Source organism: Mytilus californianus, unplaced genomic scaffold, assembly GCF_021869535.1.
Source record: "Mytilus californianus isolate M0D057914Y unplaced genomic scaffold, xbMytCali1.0.p SCAF_9, whole genome shotgun sequence".
Lineage (NCBI taxonomy): Eukaryota > Metazoa > Mollusca > Bivalvia > Mytilida > Mytilidae > Mytilus > Mytilus californianus.
The window spans coordinates 34,561,766-34,585,846 of record NW_026262745.1 but is presented as its reverse complement, the minus strand read 5'-3'; the positions used below and the strand labels follow the sequence as shown (position 1 = coordinate 34,585,846).

General features: G+C 31.8%; 2 protein-coding genes across 2 annotated transcripts in view; one reads left to right on the top strand and one right to left on the bottom strand.

The window, feature by feature from the left end:
• Window positions 1-2,888: 2,888 nt before the first annotated feature.
• LOC127714641 (heat shock 70 kDa protein 12A-like) lies at window positions 2,889-9,929 on the top strand. The gene is made up of 6 exons (XM_052220703.1): window positions 2,889-3,006; window positions 3,601-3,632; window positions 4,668-6,021; window positions 6,736-6,954; window positions 7,406-7,541; window positions 8,569-9,929. Exons 3-6 carry the CDS (start codon window positions 4,858-4,860, stop codon window positions 9,648-9,650), a joined length of 2,601 nt encoding a protein of 866 aa, XP_052076663.1. The 5' UTR covers window positions 2,889-3,006; window positions 3,601-3,632; window positions 4,668-4,857; the 3' UTR covers window positions 9,651-9,929.
• An 8,589-nt stretch (window positions 9,930-18,518) lies between these two features.
• LOC127714540 (inverted formin-2-like) overlaps window positions 18,519-24,081 on the bottom strand; it is a 28,343-nt gene continuing 22,780 nt past the window's right edge. Inside the window, exons 15-16 of the mRNA XM_052220620.1 lie at window positions 23,040-23,297; window positions 18,519-19,710 (exon numbers count right to left, since the gene is read on the bottom strand). Coding sequence (XP_052076580.1) covers window positions 18,581-19,710; window positions 23,040-23,297 — 1,388 coding nt within the window. The 3' untranslated portion in view covers window positions 18,519-18,580. The remainder of the gene's footprint in view (window positions 19,711-23,039; window positions 23,298-24,081) is intronic.

Sequence of the window (24,081 nt, the reverse complement as noted above, 5' to 3'; positions counted from 1 at the left end):
ACTACCTTCGTCAAGCACAATGTCCATCACGGAAGCTACTCTTTTAATACTTTGTATACATAAAAGATCTTGAGGTCGATATGTCGTCTTAAATGACAGTTTAATACACAAGAGTGTGGCATCATCATTACAGAAATTTTATGTAAAAAGTAAAATAACAAAAATACCGAACTCCAAGGAAAATTCAAAACGGAAAGCCCCTAATCAAATGGCAAAATCAAAAGCTCAAACACATTAAACATGTAAGCCATTATCAGTTAGTGAATGGCTATGAAGTGAGATGAAAAATTGTCTTACAAAAGTTTGAAGACATTTTATTCAAGATATATAAGACTGCAAATTAGTAGTCCATTTATACATCAATTTCTTTTATTTTAATTCAACAAAAAGTATATTGACACAGCGTAAAATGTACGAGATAATTCAGGATGTTACAAACATTATCCATGAGGTTTATAAAAAACCCTAATATTTCATGGAAATATGTTTTAAAGTATTATGAACTTTACGATATGCTGATTTGATAAATAAAGTTTTAAATGTTTAATTTTCTAAAGACAACATTCACCTTTTTAACAAACTTAAGTATCACTTTGGTTATATACATTTCGGTCTCAGTTATTGACTTGCATTAAATGTATAGATATAGCTTTCATTATCTATTCACATTTCCAGTTGGTCTTATTGCTAGAGACACATAGAGATGCAACACAGCGTATCCATAAGACTTAATCTTCTCAAACAAGTCGAGAAGAAACGCAAAAGTAAGGTACAAAAATATATAATCTCATGCACGAATGATGTAATACCTGTTTTTGTTCATTGGCTTATCTATGCAAATACAAATTGGTTGAATTAGCTTTATAAGTGTCAGAAGAAATATGCTAAAGAGATACTCAGGGGATTAAAATAAGGAAGCACACTGTAAAAGGATGATGATTTATATGTTTCCCGTAAGACATTTGAAATATAGGAGCCCTTTATAGCCCAAAAACTTCAAATCAGTTTATGCAAGGAAATATTGATATTAAGTACTACGTGATAAACTTGCAAATAATTAATTCCAAGTAGGCAACCACCACCGTCTGAACTTTAAATTTAAATCTTCAAGATAACTAGGTAAACTTGGTATTATAGCAAGAAGCCATATTTCTAACCGAAAGTAGCTCAGACTGAAAAAAACAAGAAACCATATATAAGCATAGAAAAAGGTACCGAAACTAGCCATTAAATACAAAGTCTTGGGTAAACCTGAAACGGCAAGATAATCTAATTTGGTATAGAACTTAAACAGGGAAGACTGATCATACGTTTACACAAACAATGATTTGATAAAGATGCCCTATACAAAAAGAAAATGACTAAGTTTTAGATCTGATAGGAAAGCCCGATCCGACATACTGTAAATTCAGAAATTATTGCGAGGTTTTTATTTATGCGAAAAATGAGACTAAGTGACTATCGCAATAATAAAAACTCGCTTTCAGATATCTGTTATATATACCTGTATGAAGATTTTCCTGATATCGCAATAATTAATCTCGCATTTCTGTCCATTCTTGAAAAATAGCAATAATAAATGCAAGCAATAATTTCTGAATTTACAGTAAACAAACTATAATTGTATTATACATTACAGTGTAGTTCAAATACAACACAAAATGTCGAGGCGAAATAAGACGGCGTCAAATGTGTCAAATAATCAAATAACAAAGACTCATGGGACTAAAAACTAAACAACAAAAACCTACACAGGATCCCAAACTTTTTGAATGTCAGAGATGTAAACAACATGTCTGCATAAAAGGTTAAATAAAGCAAAAGTAGAATATGACAGTTAATCAGACACACTTTGGCAGACATTTTGAACAGCAGCTGCGATGAGCACAAAATAAGAAGGATCATGAAAAACAAAATTGCAAAACAAATGATTAAGTACAAAGGCGCCAAGGAAGAAGTAGTATCTACAGTGATCGACGAAACCCAAATGAAAGACAAACTTTGGATACAACCTGATATTTTTGTATAAAAGAAAACAAGTCGGAGGTAAAACAGAAAAGAGCTGACTATGATGTTGAATATGTCTCATAAGTCTTTATCGACTTTAAAACTCTTTAAGGCTCTTGAAATTATCAAAATAAATGCAAAACTACAAAAACCGTCAGAACAGCTTCAGTTTAAGGTCTTTCCATTACTATTTAGATAAAAGACAATGTTTTACCCAAAATACAGTTTCCTAGATCATGTCTTCTGCAAAGAGGTGGATGTGAGTTTTTTAAATATCGTTCAGTTAAGACATTGGTTCATATTTAGTTTTGACAAAAAATAATTAAGTGTAAAATTGTCATGTCAATTTCAACACATGTATAATGTCATTGCTACATTGCAACTGAACGTTCCGTTCTAATGTGTTGTAATGTGTTGTCTAGAATATATCTCCTTGTTTATTTATAAATAAAGTTCACATAATTGTAAAAATATTAAAGAATTTAATAATTTTGGAGTAATTTCATGGGTCAGATGATAGCCTTTATCGCACCTTCTATTTTGCAACATTGATTAACCATGCCTTTCAACACCCATGTGTTTATAGCTGAATAACAATTTGCTTTTTATGGATGTATGTAAAATTGCTGAAAAATCTGATAAGTATATTATTTAGATTCTTTGACATTCAATATTCTATTAGGTTTATTCAACTTTCAAGTTTCGATCCTGTAAGTAAATTAAATACAGAGAATTTTGACCATACCTGTCCAGTGTAACACCATACATATATAGTCAAAGAGTCTATTTATAAATACGTATAAAACAATAAACTAAGTTCAAGTGAACAAATACAAAAGTTACGTTTTCGTAAACAATATAGAGTGAAACTAATACCCAGTCAACATATGTACACAAAACAGTTATCAACAAAACATTTAAGTGTATTCTAACACATTCGACAATTCTATTATTCCGTTTAATTTAGAGGTAACAGTTGGAAGACCGGGTCTACTGGAGGTAATGACATTTACGTATAAACAAAGTCATTATAGGTTTGATAATATATAATAATTCACATCAACATTTATTATTGGTAATTCAAAAGATAAGTTAAATATTTATGAGATCAGAAAAATCACTTCAATGTTTATTTAGTTCTCTTCGTAACCGTGTATTTTCTTTTATAAACCAGCACCATTTAACTGGAGGCATAAAACTTATCAGGAGACAGAAAGATCAGCCACATTATTGTTATAGCCTTAGTAGTATTGGATGGAGCTATGTTCCCTGAAGTGTAAATGATTTATTCAGTCATGGCATCAAGATTTTCCTTTATGTATTTGACATGATGGAATTTTACAAAAAGTATTCATGTACATTTGTATATCAATTTAGAATTAAAAGTTACTTACCGTACAGATGGATCGTGTTTTCGATGTTATAAATTTGTTGGAATAGGGTTTATATATATATATATATTTAATAAACAGCATTATATAAACAATAAAGAGTGAAACTAATACCAGTCAACATGTACACAAAACAGTTATAAACAAAACATTTAAGTGTCTTCTAACACATTCGACAATTCTATTATTCCTTTTTATTTAGGAGTAACAGTTTGAAGACCGGATCCACTGGAGGTATTGACAGTTACGTATAAACATAGTCATAGATTTGATGATATATAAATAATCAGCATCAAAATGTATTACTTATTGGTAATTTAAAGTTAAACATTTACGGAAATCATAATAATCATTTCAGTGTCTATATAGTTCTTTTCGTTACCGTGTATTTATTTTATAAGCCAGCACAATTTAACTGGAGGGATACAACTTGGGATAAGGTGACAGAAATGTCAGCTATAGTATTGTTCCATCCATAGCAGTATTGGGTGGTATTAGGAATCTTGAAGAGTAAACGATTTATTCAGTCATGGCGATACGATTTTCCTATGTATTTGACATGATGCGCTATTACAAAAAGTATTCAGATATATCAATTTAGAATTGAATTGTATTTAACGTGTGGAAGGACCGTGTTTCGAGTGTTATAATTTTGTTGAAAACCTTTTTTCGACTATCAAACAGCCTTTTCTATGCTTTAATGAAGAGAAAGCCCTTTCAATATAGTGTGATTTAATTTTGTTGATACATATCAGTGCAAAATAGAACAAAATGGTGGTTTGAAAACATGAAAGTCCAGAAATTTGTAAAAATTGGCATTGAAGGCGAAAGCCCAGATGTTTTATCAAAAGAATGTAAATGTATCCATCACCAGTCATGTACGAGAGAAAAATATTTAATATATATATTCAAAACATTTAAACATATCTGGAATAAAACATAGTAAATGGGACTGAAATTGTCTTTCCATGGAACTTCTTTTCATAGTTAAATTTGATTGCTATACAGATCAAATGGGTTATGTGATACGTTTGACGTGGTAAATACATTCATAAGCAAGCACATACAGTTTCACGATAAAATTGTAGGTTACAAGTTTACAAGCAAATATAAAAGCTAGAAGTCATAATGCCGGCGTTTAAGAAAAAAATATTAAAAATCGAAAAAGGCAGCAAAACAATTTTGCCAAGGTAAAATTGATAATATAAAACAGCAAACATTGCAAAACAAATAGAAATACTAAACATATGCAAATACATTTTATTGCAGAATACCATGATATCAAACCTGCCTCGATTTCTCATTTCTCTGACAGTAGAAACGTCTTTGTTACACCATATTTAGAAGAAGGGTTTATGTGGGAAATCATTGTTATAGTAGTTTGATGAAACTAAAATACTCTTATGACAAAAACTGACAGAATCCTTAGTAATAAAAACAAAATACCATTAAACCATCAATGCAAAGTATGTTACCAAGACGGACTGAATCGATATATGGCAGTCAATTTGCAAACCAAAAGAAGAAATCAGTTAGGATAAGTGACGATACAACTGTTCATAAATTAGATGACAGAATTGTTAAAAGATCCCATTTGCGTTCAAAAACAACATTAGTAAAACGTAGAGACGAAGACACACTTTTTGATTCGCCCGAAATACAAAGCAATTATAAATCTTTATTTCCAAAGACAATAGATAATAAAAAAAGTAAATCACTTAACTTTAAATCGTTTGTAGATGAAAAAGTAAAAAACAAAATTAAAAGCGAAACAATAGGGACAGATTTCAGGAAGGAGGTCTTATTTAAAACCAAAACGAAAGAGGAAAATAATGAACAGCAGTCCAAATCCGTGGACTATAACGATAACAACGAAAAAGTTGACTTCAAGAAGATTGGTGCAGAATACATTCAGTCTGCGATGAAGAAAAAAGAAGATTTTAAATTGAGTAAACGGTCTTTAATACCATCAAAAGCAGAAGTAAGATGCATTGATGAGAAATTAAGTCCACTCAAATCCGAAACCGACTCTGAAACTATTAACCCAGTTACATTACCACCAAAATTATTACATCGATCTTCTCTTCCAAAGAGAGAAATTAAGAAAGACAACGTTACTGTATCAAAGAAATTAGAATTAACCGTCAGTAAGAATGGTATGAAACAAGACTCTGAAGGCAAACAAAGTACTATTAACATGTCTGAAAACACTAAACAAAAGGACAGAATGGAAGCACAACGGAAATCTGGCACACTTCCTGATAATCAAAGAAAAAAGGAAATGAAAGAAGACAAAATAGAAGAAGACGTAACAAATACGGAAACCGATAGTTTTCTTATGGTTGCTGCTATAGATTTCGGTACTTCTTATTCAGGTTATGCGTTTTCATCATCTAACGAGCACAAAAGAAATCCGATGTTAATAACCGCCAAATTATGGTCTAGTCCTCAGTTCAAAGCGGTAAAAACGTCCACTTCTATTTTATTTGACGAACAGAGACGATTTCACTCGTTTGGATTTGAAGCTGAAGAAAAATATCTGCGACTTTTAGAGGACGAAGATATTAATGTGGAGGAGTGGTTTTATTTCAGTCGATTTAAGATGATATTGTATCAAAACATGGTAAGAAAAGTTATGTATTTTAGGTATCAATTTAGAATACATTTGCATCTATTCACGTGATTGATTGTTTGATTGTTTGATTGATTGTTAGTTTTTCAACGCGAACTGTCGTTTATAATATCATAGTTAGAACTAAAAAAAGAAAGAAAGAAAGAAAAAGAAAAGAAAAAATACAAAAGGGACACCCGTCAAGTTGCTCAAGAAAAGTACACACTCGGTTTTAAGTATCATTCGGTGATGTCAGAATCGAGGAAAAGAAGACGGGATTGGTCATTTGTGAGACAGATATTCCATAACGGTCAAACCAAATCATAATGTCGTCCGTAAATAAAAATAAAACATTTGTCAACAGTGACACGTAGATATAAAACTACTTTGGGCAGTTACGAACAAGAATGAAAGTTTATGAAGTCAGTCAAGAACATAAAAAATTTGAGCATTCAAGATTTAGATAAGATGCAAAGACTGTTGCACTCTAAGAACGAGTCGCTTTCGACTTAAAGGGTCAATTCAACTGTGATGTTGACTGAAAATTAAACATTCTACATCGGCATCGGGTCTATAGTGAAATATTTCAATTTGGCTGCGATCTAAAAGTTGTAATTCTTTTCACAGCCACCTACGAGCTCTTAAAAGACATACAGTTGATTTTGTGTTATTTATCCTTTTTTGCTTATTGGACATTAGACATGTTCATGTCTGGTATATTTTCAGAACATAAATACCAATACTAAATTAAAAGACAACCAAGGAAAACGCATGTCAGCATTAAAAGTTTTCTCTGCTGCGATTGGTTACATGAAGGCAGATCTACTTGCTATGTGTTATGTGAAAGATTCTTCGATTGGTCAGGAACATATCCGTTGGGTTCTCACCGTTCCAGCTCTATGGAATGATAATGCTAAAACTTTCATGAGAGAGGCTGCAAATAGAGTATGTTATTCTGATATTTTATACATTCATTTTTACAAGATAATACTCTTAATGTATTTGTTTCACTCAACCCTTCAAAAGAGAAAACTTCCTTGATAAAATATCTAAAAATCTGGTTTTGAAATGTTTTTGATTAAAGGAAATACAGATCCAAAATGAATTTATTTAACTTCTATTGAGGCAATGCAAAGCTCTACGTTTTAAAGAATTTGGTTTTTGTATTAATGTCCTGTCATTTTTTAGAAACACGTAAACTCTAAAACTAGTTTAGAATCATCTTTAGGAAGTTATAAATCGATTTAATGTTAACAATTGCAAAACCAGAGAACGAAGGAGATATTCGATCATAAACTGAGAATCACACATTGCTGATTAAAATTCTAAGACAGGTTTCGAGAAAGAAATTTTAATAAACAAGTATAACGGTACATAATGTAGTATGTTTTCAAAGGCTGGTATATCAAACAACAGTCTGGTAATGGCCTTGGAACCGGAAGCTGCTTCGCTGTACTGTATAGAATGGATGAAGAGAAGTGATGCGACAGAACTTGAACGAGGAGAAAAGTTCCTAGTTTTAGATGCTGGCGGTAAATGTGCTAACTATATGTCAAAATAACAGACACTAGTTTTTTGTGATTTTTTTTGTTGAGTAACCTATCGTTTTGAGCGTAAACTATCTCAAATACACGCAAACCATGCAATTTCCAGTCAAAACAATGAAAAATTGTTTAAGTGTGCTATCTTAAGATTAACCTCATGACAGCATTCACTCGTTTTAAGCTTCTGTGATTAAATCATGTCACTGCTATTGGTGTTACTCCAATTGCATGCCCATACGCAGAGGGGAAAGGATGCGAGGGGTGCGTTTGCACTGCCCTTTGGAAACTATTAGATTCGGAATTACCCTTGTCAAGCTCCATCCTTGACATGGTTTGGGCAAAGGTGCCCTCGAAATCCGTTCTCTAAAAATGTCTGCACCTCTGCAAAAACCTCTTTGCCGGTCAAGATTTTTAGTGTATTTGTATTTGGACCTACGTTTCAATTGATGTCACTAGCCATACGGGGTAACAGTATAATGTCTCTACATGGTAGATTTTTTCATGTATTTCGTATAATAAGGAGAAAATGTGTCATATTCGTCAATAAGGCAGCAACTCAAAAATAGAATAAAACAAGAAAAGACATCTATACATAACATACAACCTTAATCGATAGATATTCAAACTTTGTGAAGCTCGAAATCGACTGGAACCCAAATTTAGGAAATCAACAGCAACTACCAAAGATCTCACATGTACCAACACTAAATTCTTTAAAAGACAATATACACAATAGAAAACTAAGACCACTGACGAGGTTTGGGGTCAAGTAGGATACAGTCGACAGGTTGACAGTCCAAATTTTTACAGATCGACAGTTTGAAAAGTCGACCAATTGAAAGGCCGACATAAATATATGGGCATTTTTGGTCAACTGTCGACCTGATGTAATTATATGGACACAATATGTATTCAATACATCTGATTGACTTACACTTATGTAGAAAATTAATAGCAAACTTCTCTCACATTGAAAAAAGAAACACAAACAATTGCCATTTCTTGTTGTTTTTAGGTGGAACGGTTGATATTGCAGTGCATCAGATTCAAGAAAATGGAAGAATCCGAGAATTGAACAAGGCGAGCGGCGGAGACTGGGGTGGAATCAAGGTCGACCAAGAGTTTAAGAAACTTCTAAAAGATATTGTCGGCAAAGACATTTTTTGTGAGCTTCAAAAACAATATATGTCGGATTATATGGATATATTTCATTCATTCGAACGTGCTAAGAGGAGAGACTTTTCAATTGTCGGTCATGGTAAGGTTCAGCTTACTTTTCCGAATACCATTAATAGATTATGCTTGAAAACTAGAGAGAAAGATGTGAACGAGCTGATATCAGAAAACTTGAAGTTTAAAAATAATATTCGACTAGTCAAAGACAAGCTAGAAATAGATCTTTCGTTATTCAAATCACTGTTCGCAGGTGCTATTTACGACATTGTAAACCATCTATCAATACTTTTTCGACAGAGTCAAGTAACAGATTTGACAACCATTTTCATGGTTGGGGGATATTCCGAATGTTATCTATTGCAGGAAGCAATTCGATTTAAGTTCAATTCGCTGAGAGTTTTAATACCACCAAATTCCGTATTATCCGTACTGAAAGGTGCTGTTCTATATGGGCATTCGCCGCGAACTTTTCAGTCAAGGATAAGTACTTTTACTTATGGTATAGAGACAACCGAACCATTTAGAAAAGGATATCCCGTAGATAAAAAAATATTTATAAATGGGAAATCCCACTGTGATAAAATATTCTGCATCCATGTTAAAGATGGTGAACATGTAAATCTTGGAAAATCAGTAAGCAAAACATATAAAACCATCGATCCAGATCAAACTCATATGGAATTTATTGTGTTTGCTTCCATTAAAAGGTCACCAAAGTTCACGGACGAAGACGGGTGTTTCCAACTGGGATCTTTGACAGTTGATGTCAGTAAAATGTCATGTAATAAATATGGAGAAAAGCAGATAAGACTTGAACTTATTTACGGAGGAACTGAATTAGAAGCGATAGCTACGGACACAACAACCGGGAAAACATCTAGAGAACATTTTGCCTTAGCAAGAGCTGGTCATCGTTGTTAAAAACTCTCAAAAAATATTCCTATTCTAAAATCAATTTGAATTTTTCTAAATTGATTTAAGCGTAAAAACAATACTTCATACCAAAAGGGCCTATAATAACTTTCCTATGATAATCGTATATAACGTTAATCTTTATCCTTGGAATATAATAGTGTTTTCTAAATCGTAAATATAGTATTTAAGTTATTAGTTAGTGGTGGTTATTTAATGTCATTTTGATTCATGTATTTATCTAAAAACGTTGGGACTATTTTTGTCATAAAATTACAAAATTTTAAATGTATTAAAAAAAAGATGACTTAAAGCTAACAACACTACTATAAACAAAAATGTATACAAAAATTACACAATAAAAATACATGAAGGTCAGCTATCACATGCTCAAAACAAACGGGAGAGTAACTGTATTGTTCAGCACCCAAGAGAAAGCATCAAGAGACATTACACTAAAGACTGTCACGATTATGTCTTGGATATACATTAAAATAATAATATATATTATCGGGTGTATATAATCCGTTCAGCCTATTTCGACTCTTCAAAATTCAAGAGTCTATCCTAAATTGATGTAAATTATATGGCCTTCCAAATACCGTTTCGATTCCTAACATCACTGAAGAGACATTAATTGTCGAAATCCGAAAATGGTGTTGCGGTATACCATCCTTTCCGCAAGTTTATTGTTTTCTGTTTGGTATTAAATTAATAATTAAGATCCATTTTGTTACATCTGGTGATCCGTTTATTTGGCAATCGCCATGGCAGTCGGCAGTGTTTAAGAACATCCGTTGTTCGAACTGCTAGTCAAATGCGTTTTGTTGAAATATACTTTTTCACTTATTTGGTCTTTTGGAAAATGTTGTTTGTGCTGTATTTAGACCCCTCTACCAAGAAATTTGTTTTGTATGCACACGTATAACAATTGCGGTTTTTATCCAACCCAATCATAGGTTTGAACGTTGTTTTCAATTTAGTCTTATATATATATATATATATATATATATATATATATATACAGTATACACAAAAACACTTTAAGCAACAAGGACAAAAACAAGAGTGTACAAATGAAATGGCTCACATGTCTTTTTGAATTTTGCTTGATATTGCAACTGGAAAATGTTTAAGATCACGCTCTCACAAAATGTACCGCAGATATGAGTATTATCAGTGATACATGAAACATACGTCAAGGTCATTTTAACACTGTTAGACGAACATGTGTGCTTTACAGTCATTCTCTATTTCTTATATAATATGAGAAACTGACCTAAACATGAAAAGATAATGTTAACCAACGAAACGTTATTATGATCTCAAAATCCTGCAATCCATGTTTTTGTACACAAAGTAATTATTGCATGCACCAATATATTGTTTTGAGTGGAGTTTGTGTGTTGTTTTTTTTTGTCTTTTTGACTATGGTGTTACTAAATTCTTTCTTCATTTTATGGTTTTGATTGCCCGTTGGTTTCGTGTTGCTTGTTTAAAAAATTTAAAGGACTTTGGAGGTCAATGAACCAGACAGGTCAAGGTTAATGTCAAATAAAACATCTTCGATGCATATGCACTTCTAGGTTGTAATGAATTTACATGCATAATAAATGTATGATGATGATGGACTGATTTTAAACATACAGTGGCAAATATATTTTGCATATCAGGACGGGAACTCGTTTATGTTGTATGAAAATATACCATTTGTGTATGTAACATGATAGTTTACAAGGTAACAGTCCGAGGGAATAAATGTTACCCTACTTGGAAACCAAATTCTGACTCCAAGACACACCGTCAATGGAACTAAAGATCAAGATTATTTTATCTTAGACGGACATTTTCACCTTTAAATTCTATAGAATAAATTGAATTGGTGTGTTACTCAGTCACCTAATAAAGATAAAAATTAAGGAGCACCATTGGTGCATATGCGGAGATGCGATCTTAATGGAACAATAGTAGAGGAAAATTTTTGTATCAAATACAATTAAGACTATTTTGCAGACAATGTATGTTAAATGGCGGGAAAAAAAACAAATCCAAATTTCAGTTTATTAATTGATGCTGTAACCATGACCTTGACCTAAAGTCAATAGGTCTTTTCATCCCAATGTGCTCAATCAACCAAAAAAAGTATATAAAAATCTGAGGTATGATCTGAAACATAACTTTTCACAACCTTTCAGTCTATGCAAAGGTAATGTGATCTCAACCTTTGACCTACTGACTAAAAAATAAACAATAGGGAAATTGTTCTTTCTAAGTGGTATTCTCCAGCTGAGTTTGGTGAAGTTGACAAAACCACATTCCCCACCCAATATCAGTCGTTTCTGCTTTAATCTTGAACTTTGATTTAGCGACCTAAACATCATCTCATAGAAGGGCATAAACAAAATTAAATTTGGCAAATTTGGAAATATAGTTGAAGACATATGGAAACCCCAATTTTGTCCAAATTTCAGTCTATTAATAGCTGCTGTGACCTTCACATTTGACCCAAAAATCAATACGAGTCTTTCTCATTTTATAGGCATTAACCAACCAAGTATAGCGGATACAAAGGATTTAACTTTTATGAAGCTTCATACAAACAGTTGTTGCTGTTATCTCTCTGACAAATTAGCATACCCATTTTCCTGAAATAACTAAGTTGTAGGCAAGAAAAAGTGTTTGAATTGTCAGTTTTAGTCAAATGTACTTTTTGATAGAGGTTATAAGTAGGCTTTTGTTGCAAGTACCTTCGTTTTTTTAAGGTTCTTTCCTGAAATCGTAATAATTGATCTTCCATTACTGCCCATTCTTCAAAAAATCCCAATAAAAAATGCAAGTAATAATTTCTGAATTTACAGTATATGATTTCCATGTATTAAAGAGTTTCAAGTTGATGTGACCTCATCTAAGAGGTACCTTAAACTAAAATAAATGGAGAATGTGTCGAGGGGACACAGATGATGCCCTCGCTTGCATATAACATTATAAAGAGGCATAACTCAAGAACAGAAAAAGTGACGCCACCCAAATTTTTACTTGATCTGAGTTTTGTGGTAATAAACATTGTGTATAAGTTTCATAACATTTGGTTGAGGCAAACTAAAGTTAAGAGAACCAAAACGAAAAATTAAGCATTTTTTCCAATGACAAGGGGCATAACTCCAGATCGGTAGAAGTGATGCATTCCAAATACGAATTTGATCTGTGTTTTGTGGTAATAAGCATTGTGTATAAGTGTCATAACATTTGGTTTAGGCAAACTAAAGTTAGAGAACAGAAACCAATTTTGGGACGTATAGACGGACGGATGTACGGACAGATAAGTGTTACACTTAATGCCCCCTCCAATGACAAGGGGTCATAACTATAATCTCATACCTAAAAAGAACCAAACAGATGGATATAAAGACAGATGCAGATCTGTAAACATTATGCCCCTTCTAATATAGGCATCACATAAAAATAAATAAGTCATATAAGATTATTCCCCTTCTATTGTAGGCAGTGCATAAAAATAATGAAGTCATATCAGCAACACAAACTTCTTTATTCATTATTTATTATGATTCTATAGCAATGAGAAGAAAATAGATCTTAGTTTGATTAAAAATATGAATATTAGAAACATGACTAATTATTTTATTTAAATTATGCTAGAAAAAATAACCAAATCAAAATTTAAGTCAGTTAACTTGTACAATTAAGAAATAAGATAAAATAAGTTCAGAGAGTAATATTTTTTTACAATTTTAAAGCTTTAACTACCAGGCAACGTTGGTACACAGTATATTTGCAAAAACAATTCCACTATTTGCATATAGTAAAGTGTTTTCTTTTTTCAAGTTAAACTTCAATAATTATGTTCTATACTTATGATTAATTCAAAAATAACACTAATTAAATTACTATCAGCCATTTGAAATTAATGTTTTTGTCTAGATCTTTTTTCAACACAAAATTCTGAAACATGTGTACTGAAGTAAATGTCTTATTTATTTCCTTAAAGCTTGAACATTAAAAAAAATATTCTAACAGATTTTTATTACTTGCAAATTAATAATTTTATCCAAATTCCAACATAAAAAAAACATCGATCTGAAATATCTAAAAGCAAACAGACAAGAAAAGGCAAAGCTAATTGAAGAAAAAATCCTCTCCCTTAACCAAAGTTAAATGAAAGCTCTATTTTGATTGGGAGAAAATTATAATCAACCTCCAATCAAAATGTATCTGGTCAATATGACCTCTTAGTATCAAATTTTAGGAATACCATTATCTAAACATGTGACATGAATTGATAAATCACAGCTTTTCAATAATATGATATTATAATAATGCATTTGGTAAAAAAAAGACTTCTTTTGAGTCAATGAAAATTGATTGAGTGTTGATTACTATTTGTTATTGATGAAAATATAATTTGGTCTGAACAACATTTAATCTATTAATTTGAACACAACCAGCACTTTCAGCAGTTCATTAATCTTGTGAAACTTTAAAACAACTAATTTATTGCTTTTATTATCTAATTTTTACGATATATCTAATCTATCATATAGTATAACAAGTATGAAATATGTTAAGAAATGCATACAAGTCATGATAATATTTTACTACATATATGCTTTAACAAAATAACGGTTGCTCTTACAATACAATTATTTCATTGTTCTATCAGACAATGCAAAAAAAAAAAATATGCAATATTGAAACATTGTAGGAACATTAAATTAATTTTTAAACGATTTCGAAACAGGAAGAAAAGCAATGCTCACTGAGCTTTTCTTCTGTTTAATAGTGAGTACAAAAACATTTTATATTTAACTACAATCATGAATGTACCCGTTTTTTTGTATCCTGCAATTATTAAAATATATTTTATTACCTCTAACACCATTGAATTCGTATTGTAATGAAATCAACATTGTTTCAAATGCTGACTGAGAAGAGGACCCAAATTAAACTGTCACAAAGTGTTTTGAATGTAACAGTGTGCTTTTCAACAGAAGCAGGATACCGGTAACTTATATTCATATACTATACATGTATTGCTTTGGTTTATCTCTATACCTGTATTGGTATGGTAAAATGGTTGAATGCAGGATAAATGCAAATATCGTGTCTCCTGTCACAATAAAGAGAGGGTAGATTAGATTAAAAAAAAAAAAAAAATTCTTTTAGACAAAATCTTCAAAAATCATGTTTTCTCAGAGTCCAGCGTGGGTTAACATTACACATCTACTAATTTGCACATGTGCAATGGAATCTTCAATATTTCAAATGTAATGACAACTTTTTATTTCCATTTTGGTCAATCTAATTCCAAATTTGAATAATCATTCAGTGGAAAAAGGATTCTTATTTTATTTAAACTACACAAAAACACTATTCCTTAAATGTTATGTTTTGGGAGCAAGGTAATTAAATGTATTTGGGTCTTTGGTCAAACATAAGGTCATTAGAGAGGCAGGAAACAGACAGATATTTTGCAAGTCTAGCTTGCATCTAGTGCATATTTTAAAATATAACATTGTATAAACATGAACACAGCTGGAAGTATCTCAACTCAAATACTGTGGATTCATATTTTTTCCTGGATACCAATTTTCGTGGATTGAAGAAAAATTGTACTTTTTGTGGATATTTGATTTCATAGTTATGCCATTTCTTTAGTCTGGCTACAGGCCTATAGAAAATGGGGTCTTTTTTGAACATTGAAATTCTTGGTTCCCCATCACTCATCAAAATTGGTATCCCACAAATAAAAATGAATTCACAGTAAACTAAATACATTTTAAATGCAAATAAAGGATATATTGATTAAAACATAATTTTTCAAATGTTCTTCGTAATAAATAAAAATTGGCTCATTAAAGAACATCTGATAAACAGAAACATATATATAATTTTTTACTTGTCACATAGCTGAAAAATAATACATCACACTTTTCTATAGAATTCACAAATTTTACAATCACAATTATTTTTCGTTTGCAATATACAACTGCAAATAGACTACATCTTAAACAGTTTAAATTTTGTAAAACAACTTATAACAATTAAATGAGTAAGATAGTGATGATATACCAATGTAAGAGGTCTATAAACACAGTAGACCCAACGGAACTTTCTGTTATTTGAAGCCATATTAATTATGTAAATCAGAAAGGAAAAAAATATAGAGCATATAAAATATAGGATATGCCAAAACACATAATTAACAGCTCCTGTGATCAGTTTCACAAAAAAACTTAAAACTAAAGTTGATCGTAAGTCCCGAACAATTCAGAATACTCATAATCAACTTTAGTCGTAAGATTTTTTTGTGAAACTGGTCACTGGTATGTTAACTATCTGTTTTGGCATATCCTATATTTTATATGCTACAACTTATAATAATTATATGCTCTGTTAATAAAAAGTGAACTATAGAAAACAGTATATGCTGATTAATTTGATGTGGCCCAAATGGTCCAGGAACACTACCAACAAATATGATCTACATTTGAGCTGTGACGGATAGAAATCGACCTAATGCAGATGAACATCAATAAATCTGTTAACCTATTTCGGGTTCCAAAAATATCTATGGAAATTCTGTAACTGTTTGAAAATTGAGCTGTTATAAGACAATCTACAAAACAGACCAAAATCAATCAAAGTCTTATATATGTACATGTATACGTGCACTTGTATAAGGTCTATTTCTATCCGACACAGCTCATTTGTAGTAGCAATCTGATTAAAATCAGATCTTTCAATCTGCTTCATTAGACTTGTTCCTCACTACAACTGTTGTAGAAACCAATGAGCCAATCTGATAATAATTTCAGCCAATGATTTAGGCTTGTACATCAGTTATGACTGAGCCAAATTTATCCTTTTAAAATATATTTTTGTACTATATTGGAAGAACAAATGGAAAGCAACATTCACTGAGGAAAAATATAAGAATAAAGATAACAACTACACACATTTTCTATCAATATATGAAAAAAAAACGCTCTCTTTTTATTTTATTGTCATTGCCCTTGAAGTCATTGTCATAGCAGGGGGTAGAGGTGGGATGGGTTTGGGAGAAGCTCCCCTGAAGCTGAACAGTTAAAGTTAAATTCTTATTGAAAAAAAAAGTTTTATAAAATTATTTGTAAGCACATGCTTCATTGAGTGCTACACTGGTGCTACACCACTGAATGCAATACCAGATCGGATTTCAGGATCAAAGAAAAAAAAAAAACAATTTGCTGACTGACCAACTGTATTTTTTTCTCTCAATAGGTTACATTAAACACACACATATTTTTTGTTGAGGCCTTAGCTTTAAATTTGGTATGTTATATTGTCAATGAAAGGGTCAACTATAATTGTACCAAGGGCATAAAATTTTTCAAACAATGTAATGGACGATGATAAGTGCTAAGTAATGGAAATAACTCCGTCTTTTAAACTTGAGCTTAAACATGCTAAAAAAATGACAAAACTAAATTTCTATCACAGCCTACAAAAAATCTATTGCACACAAATCACAACCCTAAGCAAAAAATATGATCATAAAGTCCATATCAAATTATAAAATAAGTGTATATTGAAATATAAACTGTTACAAAATATTGTTTATAGAGATAATTTTAATAACATTGTGCTTTTTATATTTACAAAATATGTTATCCTCACAATAAACTGTTTTGAATATTAAACTAATTCACTTTAAATAATTCTATATATTTATAAAAAAAAACCTAACACATGAAAAAAGGATGGCACAGAGGTTAGTCTGACAAGTAATATACATATAAAGAAAATTTCAAAACCATTGACATCTTTTTTTGTGTTTTGTCTATTCTGTATAATCAAAATTCCATCTTCATAATTTTATATCGTAATGATATACATGTATCAAATTTTTTATAACAATTTTTTTTGATATAGTGTCAACACAGCAGTTTCATCTAATTAATATTCATTCCAAGTACAATGTACCTACAATTGTGCTTCATTGTTTTAGGTACAACATTCAGCTAGTCTTTTAAATTTTTATCTGTTTCAAGAATTAATAATACACTAATACTGCTACAAAAGCTCAACTTTTGATTCTGCTCAATAGAAAAAAAAATTGCACTAAATATTTAAACAGGAAAAAAATCTGATCACAGCCTACAAACACAACCGCAAAATTTCACAACCTTAATAAAATTGTCTTTTCCTTCAAGGAGCAACATAGGACTAAATGAACTTAACCATAACCTAAAACTTCCCTTAAAGCAACTCTAATCCAAAACTTAACTTTACCTTGAAAGCAAAGACACCAAAAAAATGCCATTTACTGCAGCAGAGATTCATTTGAACAAAGCATGATATATATAGGTCTAGGCATTACACAAGTCTCCTCACTAGGTACATGTACATTGTAATCATAGAAAATTAAGCTCTGTTATGAAATAATCATCAAATTTGCATAAATCCTACACCATCAAACCCTATTCAAATTTTTTTTTTATATGACTCTCTCCCTTCCCTTATTAATTTTTATATATAATGAAACACTTAGTCATAGAGCAAATAGAAGCAACTAAGGCTTTACATGAATCCAGTATTTTTGTCGAAAATGACAAATATTCAAAAGTGAACATTAATTTCATGCAGGCTCATTGGACAAAAATTCCAATATTCACTGAGGTTTCACATCTATTACAAGTGTGCTGAGAGTCATATATATTCATGAGTAGTTTGAATATGTGTTCTATGAAACAAAGCAAAATTGATAGAAACAACTCTGACAGACAATAGCTTCAGACGAACTACAGTCAATGAATTATGTACAAATTTAAAGCACCAAATTAGCCAATACATAATTATAACAACTTTTTATAGCAACATCAAGTATGATAAATGTAATATAAAGCACTTTTTTCAAAATTTGAATATGAATATTAATTTCTCTACACTTTGGTATGTCTAACATCCTCTTTGCTTAGTTTTCTCAGCATCCTGAAATCTTCTTTGCTCAACTTTCCTGTTTGCCAAACATCTTCCCTGCTTGAATTAAGATGCTGACGTAAATCCTCTTTACTTAGTTTAGCTGTCTGACGTAAATCTTCTCTACTAAGTTTGGTTGCCTGTCGTAAATCTTCTCTACTAAGTTTTTCTATACGATGTAAATTTTCCTTGCTTTGTTTTGCCAATTTTCCTTTCTCTCCTTTCAGTTTCTTGTTTTCCCTATTACTTTTCCTTTCCTGACTTCTGTACAGCTGCAGTCGATCAGACTGTAAAATATTTTCTTTGTTTTCTTTTGTGAGACTCTTTCTGCGCATAAAACGCCCAAACATCTGAGACTTTGTTCCATCCTTTGATGGTTCAGTGTTTTTTGGTTTAAGAACAGCTCTGGATATCTTATTGAAGAAATTTGTGACCGACAATCTCTTTTCTGGTCGTTTAGGTTTGTCTGACCATGTGTCTCGTACATTTTCTGTAAAAGGGAGTTTTACGATTGGTCCTTCCTGTAAGGATAAGTGTTTCTCATCTTGTCTCTGGGTTTCTACATAGTGCTTGACATCATCCCTGTCAACAAACTTTCCATGATTTTCCAAATTAAGAGTAGACAGAGCACACATACTTTCTGGTTCAGCAAGGGGCGCAATCTGTTCTTCTTTGATGGAGTCATGGTTTTTCATCTCCTCATATTTCATCCATTTCTCTGTGACAAGGATTGAATCTGTGAGATCGCTACGACTACGATTATGACATTGTTTATGTTTACTTGTCTGACGTTTTAACTGTTCAAGTCTTAATTTACTGATTACTTCATTAGCTTCAGTAATTTCTTTATCTGACACGTTCAGTTTTGATTTATTAGTCTCATTCAACATGGCCACTGCAGCACTCTGGAATGGTGGTGCTCCATCAGATATATTTGCCACTTCCAGATGGCATGGTCTTTGTGCATGTGCCATTTCTTGTTTTAACTGCTGCAACTTGTTTGCCATATCTCTGTCTATCTTAGTATGCGGTTCATTTATCAAAACAGCCTCTTCTTTCTCTAGTCTTGGTTCATCTAGAAGTATCTCAGCTGCTGGAATAAAAAATGATACACTGTAGCTGGTATTAACTGTGGATTAATTAATTTTCATGGGTATCAATTTTTGAGGATTGAGGAATAAAGTCGCTTTTTCAACAAATAAAGTTCCATAATTCCTTAATGTCTCATCATAAATTTATAAAAAACTAAAGGGAGCTTATTTTAATAGATATAAACCAGTCACCAAAGTTTCATAAAAACTGCTCAAAGCATTATTGAGTTATTGTCCGAAAACTGGAAAATCCCCCCTTTTTTATGAATAAAATCCCATAACTCGGAAACATAAAATTTAAAATTTATAAAAATTTATAAAAATTGAAAAGGAGCTTACGTCAATAAATATATACATTCAACAAAGTTTCATGAAAATTGGTTTAAGCGTTTTTGAGTTATTGTCAGATATGTTGACGATGGAAGGACAACGGTTTACCATAATATGTCCCGTAAACTGTCGTATAAAAATGGCTTTTTTCATGGATATTTGATTTTATTATTTTGTAAAAGTTTGTATAAAAGCCTATAGACAATTGATACTTCTTTGAACACTTTAAGTTTGTGGTTTCAATATACCCACAAAATCAACGAAAATTGGTATCCCACGAATAATAATGAATCCAGAGTAATAAAGAAACAAACTGGATATTAGGTATAGTGAAGATAAAGCCTTTATTGGCCCTAACTATGAATAAGGGGACCTTCCAGATTCAATATTTTTTGGGGTTCAGTGGTTCAAAACAGCATGTTAAGTATTAAGTGAAGAACTTTCCTTGTGGAATTTCTCATTGGTCAAGATATATTTTGCACAGATCAGTAACTGATGAATTAAAAATAATCTACATAAGCATTTATGGTACTTTTGTGGACTTTTTGGGGTCTATTGTCTTTTCTTCGTTTTTCTTCTGGCCATGGTGTTGTCTGTTTTTCTTAGATTTATAATGTTTGATTGCCCCCTTGGTATTTCTCCCTTAATTTTGTATTTAATATACTAATGAAAAAAGAAAACGCATTTTTCAATATATAGCAAATATTTTAAATATTAACTTTATATATGTTCTATATGTTTGGTTTTAGATAATTGTAGGGAGTTTATGTTTTTAGAATGTTGGAAGGTTCGCAACTCCTCATTTAAAACCTCTTCAAGGTCCATGGGCAAATGTTGGCGTTCCATTAAGTAACATTCAAAGACCATAATACCGCTGGAATAAGAGTTTAGGAGCATTTATTTTATTCTTTCTGACATTGTTTTGATTTATAAACAAGATTTATCAAATTTAACCGGTACAAGTTGTTGTCTAACTTGCTACTTAAAGTGCTTTTTAAAAAATTTTTAGTAGAGATTTTGATGTCTGGATTATGTCCTGTCATAAGCGTATGCCATTTAACAAGAGTGCACACGCTGAAATGTGTCGCCTTCTTTACTTATCATTGATATTATGTTGATAGTCCTAAATATAAAGCTTTATTACAACTGTCACATAAACTTAACATTAACCAAGTAAACTAAACATTGACCAATGAACCATGAAAATGAGGTCAAGGTCAGATGAACCATGCTAGGCAGGCATGTACAGCTAACAATTCTTCCATACAACAAATATAGTTGACCTATTGCTTATAGTTTAAGAAAAACAGACGAAAACACAAAAACTTAACACTGAGCAATGAACCTTGACAAGAGTGCACACGCTGAAATGTCTCGCCTTCTTTACTAATCATTGATATTATGTTGATAGTCCTAAATATAAAGCTTTATTACAACTGTCACATAAACTTCACATTAACCAAGTAAACTACACATTGACCAATGAACCATGAAAATGAGGTCAAGGTCAGATGAACCATGCTAGGCAGGCATGTACAGCTAACAATTCTTCCATACAACAAATATAGTTGACCTATTGCTTATAGTTTAAGAAAAACAGACGAAAACACAAAAACTTAACACTGAGCAATGAACCTTGAAAATGAGGTCAAGGTCAAATAAAATCTGCGTGACTGACATATAGATCATAAAATATTTCCATACACCAAATATAGTTGAACTATTGCATATAGTATTAGAAAAAAAGACCAAAACTCAAAAACTTAACTTTGACCACTGAACCATGAAAATGAGGTCAAGGTAAGATGACACCTGCCAGCTAGACATGTACACCTTACAATCATTCCATACACCAAATATAGCTGACCTATTGCATGCAGTATTAGAAAAAAAGACCAAAACTCAAAAACTTAACTTTGACCACTGAACCATGAAAATGAGGTCAAGGTCAGATGACACCTGCCAGCTAGACATGTACACCTTACAATCATTCCATACACCAAATATAGTAGACCTATTGCATACAGTATAAGAAAAACAGACCAAAACACAAAAACTTAACTATAACCACTGAACCATGAAAATGAGGTCAAGGTCAGATGACACCTGCCAGTTGGACATGTACACCTTACAGTCCTTCCATACACTGAATATACTAGACCTATTGCTTATAGTATCTGAGATATGGACTTGACCACGAAAACTTAACCTTGTTCACTGATCCATGAAATGAGGTCGAGGTCAAGTGAAAACTGTCTGACGGGCATGAGGACCTTGCAAGGTACGCACATACCAAATATAGTTATCCTATTACTTATAATAAGAGAGAATTTAACATTACAAAAAATCTGAACTTTTTTTTCAAGTAGTCACTGAACCATGAAAATGAGGTCAAGGACATTGGACATGTGACTGACGGAAACTTCGTAACATGAGGCATCCAGGTCTTCCATCTTCTAAAATATAAAGCTTTTAAGAAGTTAGCTAACGCCGCCGCCGGATCGCTATCCCTATGTCGAGCTTTCTGCGACAAAAGTCGCAGGCTCGACAAAAATGAATCGATATCCAATCTAACAAAATCAAAAAGACCATATCACCATTAAGTCAGAATAATGTATACAATGTCTGTTAGCAAATTTCTTTGAAGTACTAAAACTCAAATCTCTGTTAGCATATAGATTCTTACTTTTCGTTTGTTTGTGACTGCAAGGAATGGTGTCTTTCATGAAAAACAATGCTTTCCTCTTTGATTAGAGATTAAAAGAAATGTTTCACACCTTATTCCACAAAACACTTTAAGTTTGAAATTTAAGGCAGTGTTTTAGAAGGCGCAATTTACTTTTTCCGTTAGTATATTTTTGGTCCATTTAACATAATGATGTTACTTACAATTAAAAATATCAATAGATTGCTCAGATTATTCTATTCAAATAAAATTTTGCAAAGTTTTGCCTACAATAACAAGATAAACGGTTTTCAAAACAAACATAAATGACCATACCTGAACTTGATCTCGGTCTGATGCCTAACTCTGTAGGTGACAAGATATCCTCCTCTGAGACATAGGTACCAGCATGCTGTCTCAATACATATGGACTCTCTACAAAACTGATGTTACTAAACTCAAAGGGGTCCAGCTCTATTGTATCAGGGGTATGGACTTCTGATTTGATAACAGGACGAAAGTTTCCACGGTGTAAATCATCTAAGATTTTTTCTAGAACTTTATTTCTATCTTCTAGTATGGATGAACTTGCTCCTGAAAATAAATACTGGATATTGATTTAGGTTTTTTTACAGATTCAACTCATTTTGTGTAACCTCATTAGTAGAGCCATCAACCTTTTTATGTGAAAAGGATAACAGTCATTAGCTAAATATGAACTTTACACCTGGTATGAACTTTACACCTGGTCATTCATGTTAAGAATGTAAGTAAAATTGTCAAAATATTATAAATAAAAGTGTATATATGCTGACAAAATATCATTCCTTAATCATGTGAAGTTGCTTATGTTGGGGTATCACAGTGAATCTTACCTTAGAGAAAGGATGATCAAACAACTGAAAGGATGCCTTTTATACAATTTTTTCTATGGTAAAAAGGCAAGACTTATTAGAAGTCCATTTTCCCAATAGTGACTGAGCCACCAAAACAACATCAATAATTAAATTTTGTGCATAAATTTTATTTTCGAACTACAATTATAAAAGGTGCAAGAGACTCCTTTAATTTTGTGCAACCATCATCAACATCTTTCATATTTCTCTTGAAAAGATACCATCTGAGGACCGTTCACACTCTAACTGGTTTGAACTGGAGAAAGAAGGTTATCCTTAAAGAACTATCCTCTACATTAGCATCTGTTAGAAATCTTGACTAAACACTTATTTTCAAGAAACGATCTTTGTTAGATATCAGTCGAAAGTCCCATTTCTTCATAATGATTAATACAGAAACGTTTCCCTAAGATCTAACAATTCCAGTGTTTTGATTGGTTGATTTCTGAGTCTGAGTACAATAGTCATACTCGAAAGTTTTA

Bases quoted from the DNA above. Each gene is read 5' to 3' on its own strand.
- LOC127714641 (XM_052220703.1), top strand. From the start codon at position 4,858: ATGCAAAGTATGTTACCAAGACGGACTGAATCGATATATGGCAGTCAA. The intron at 6,022-6,735 runs GTAAGAAAAGTT...GTATATTTTCAG, and splicing joins TGATATTGTATCAAAACATG to AACATAAATACCAATACTAA. The intron at 7,542-8,568 runs GTAAATGTGCTA...TGTTGTTTTTAG, and splicing joins CCTAGTTTTAGATGCTGGCG to GTGGAACGGTTGATATTGCA.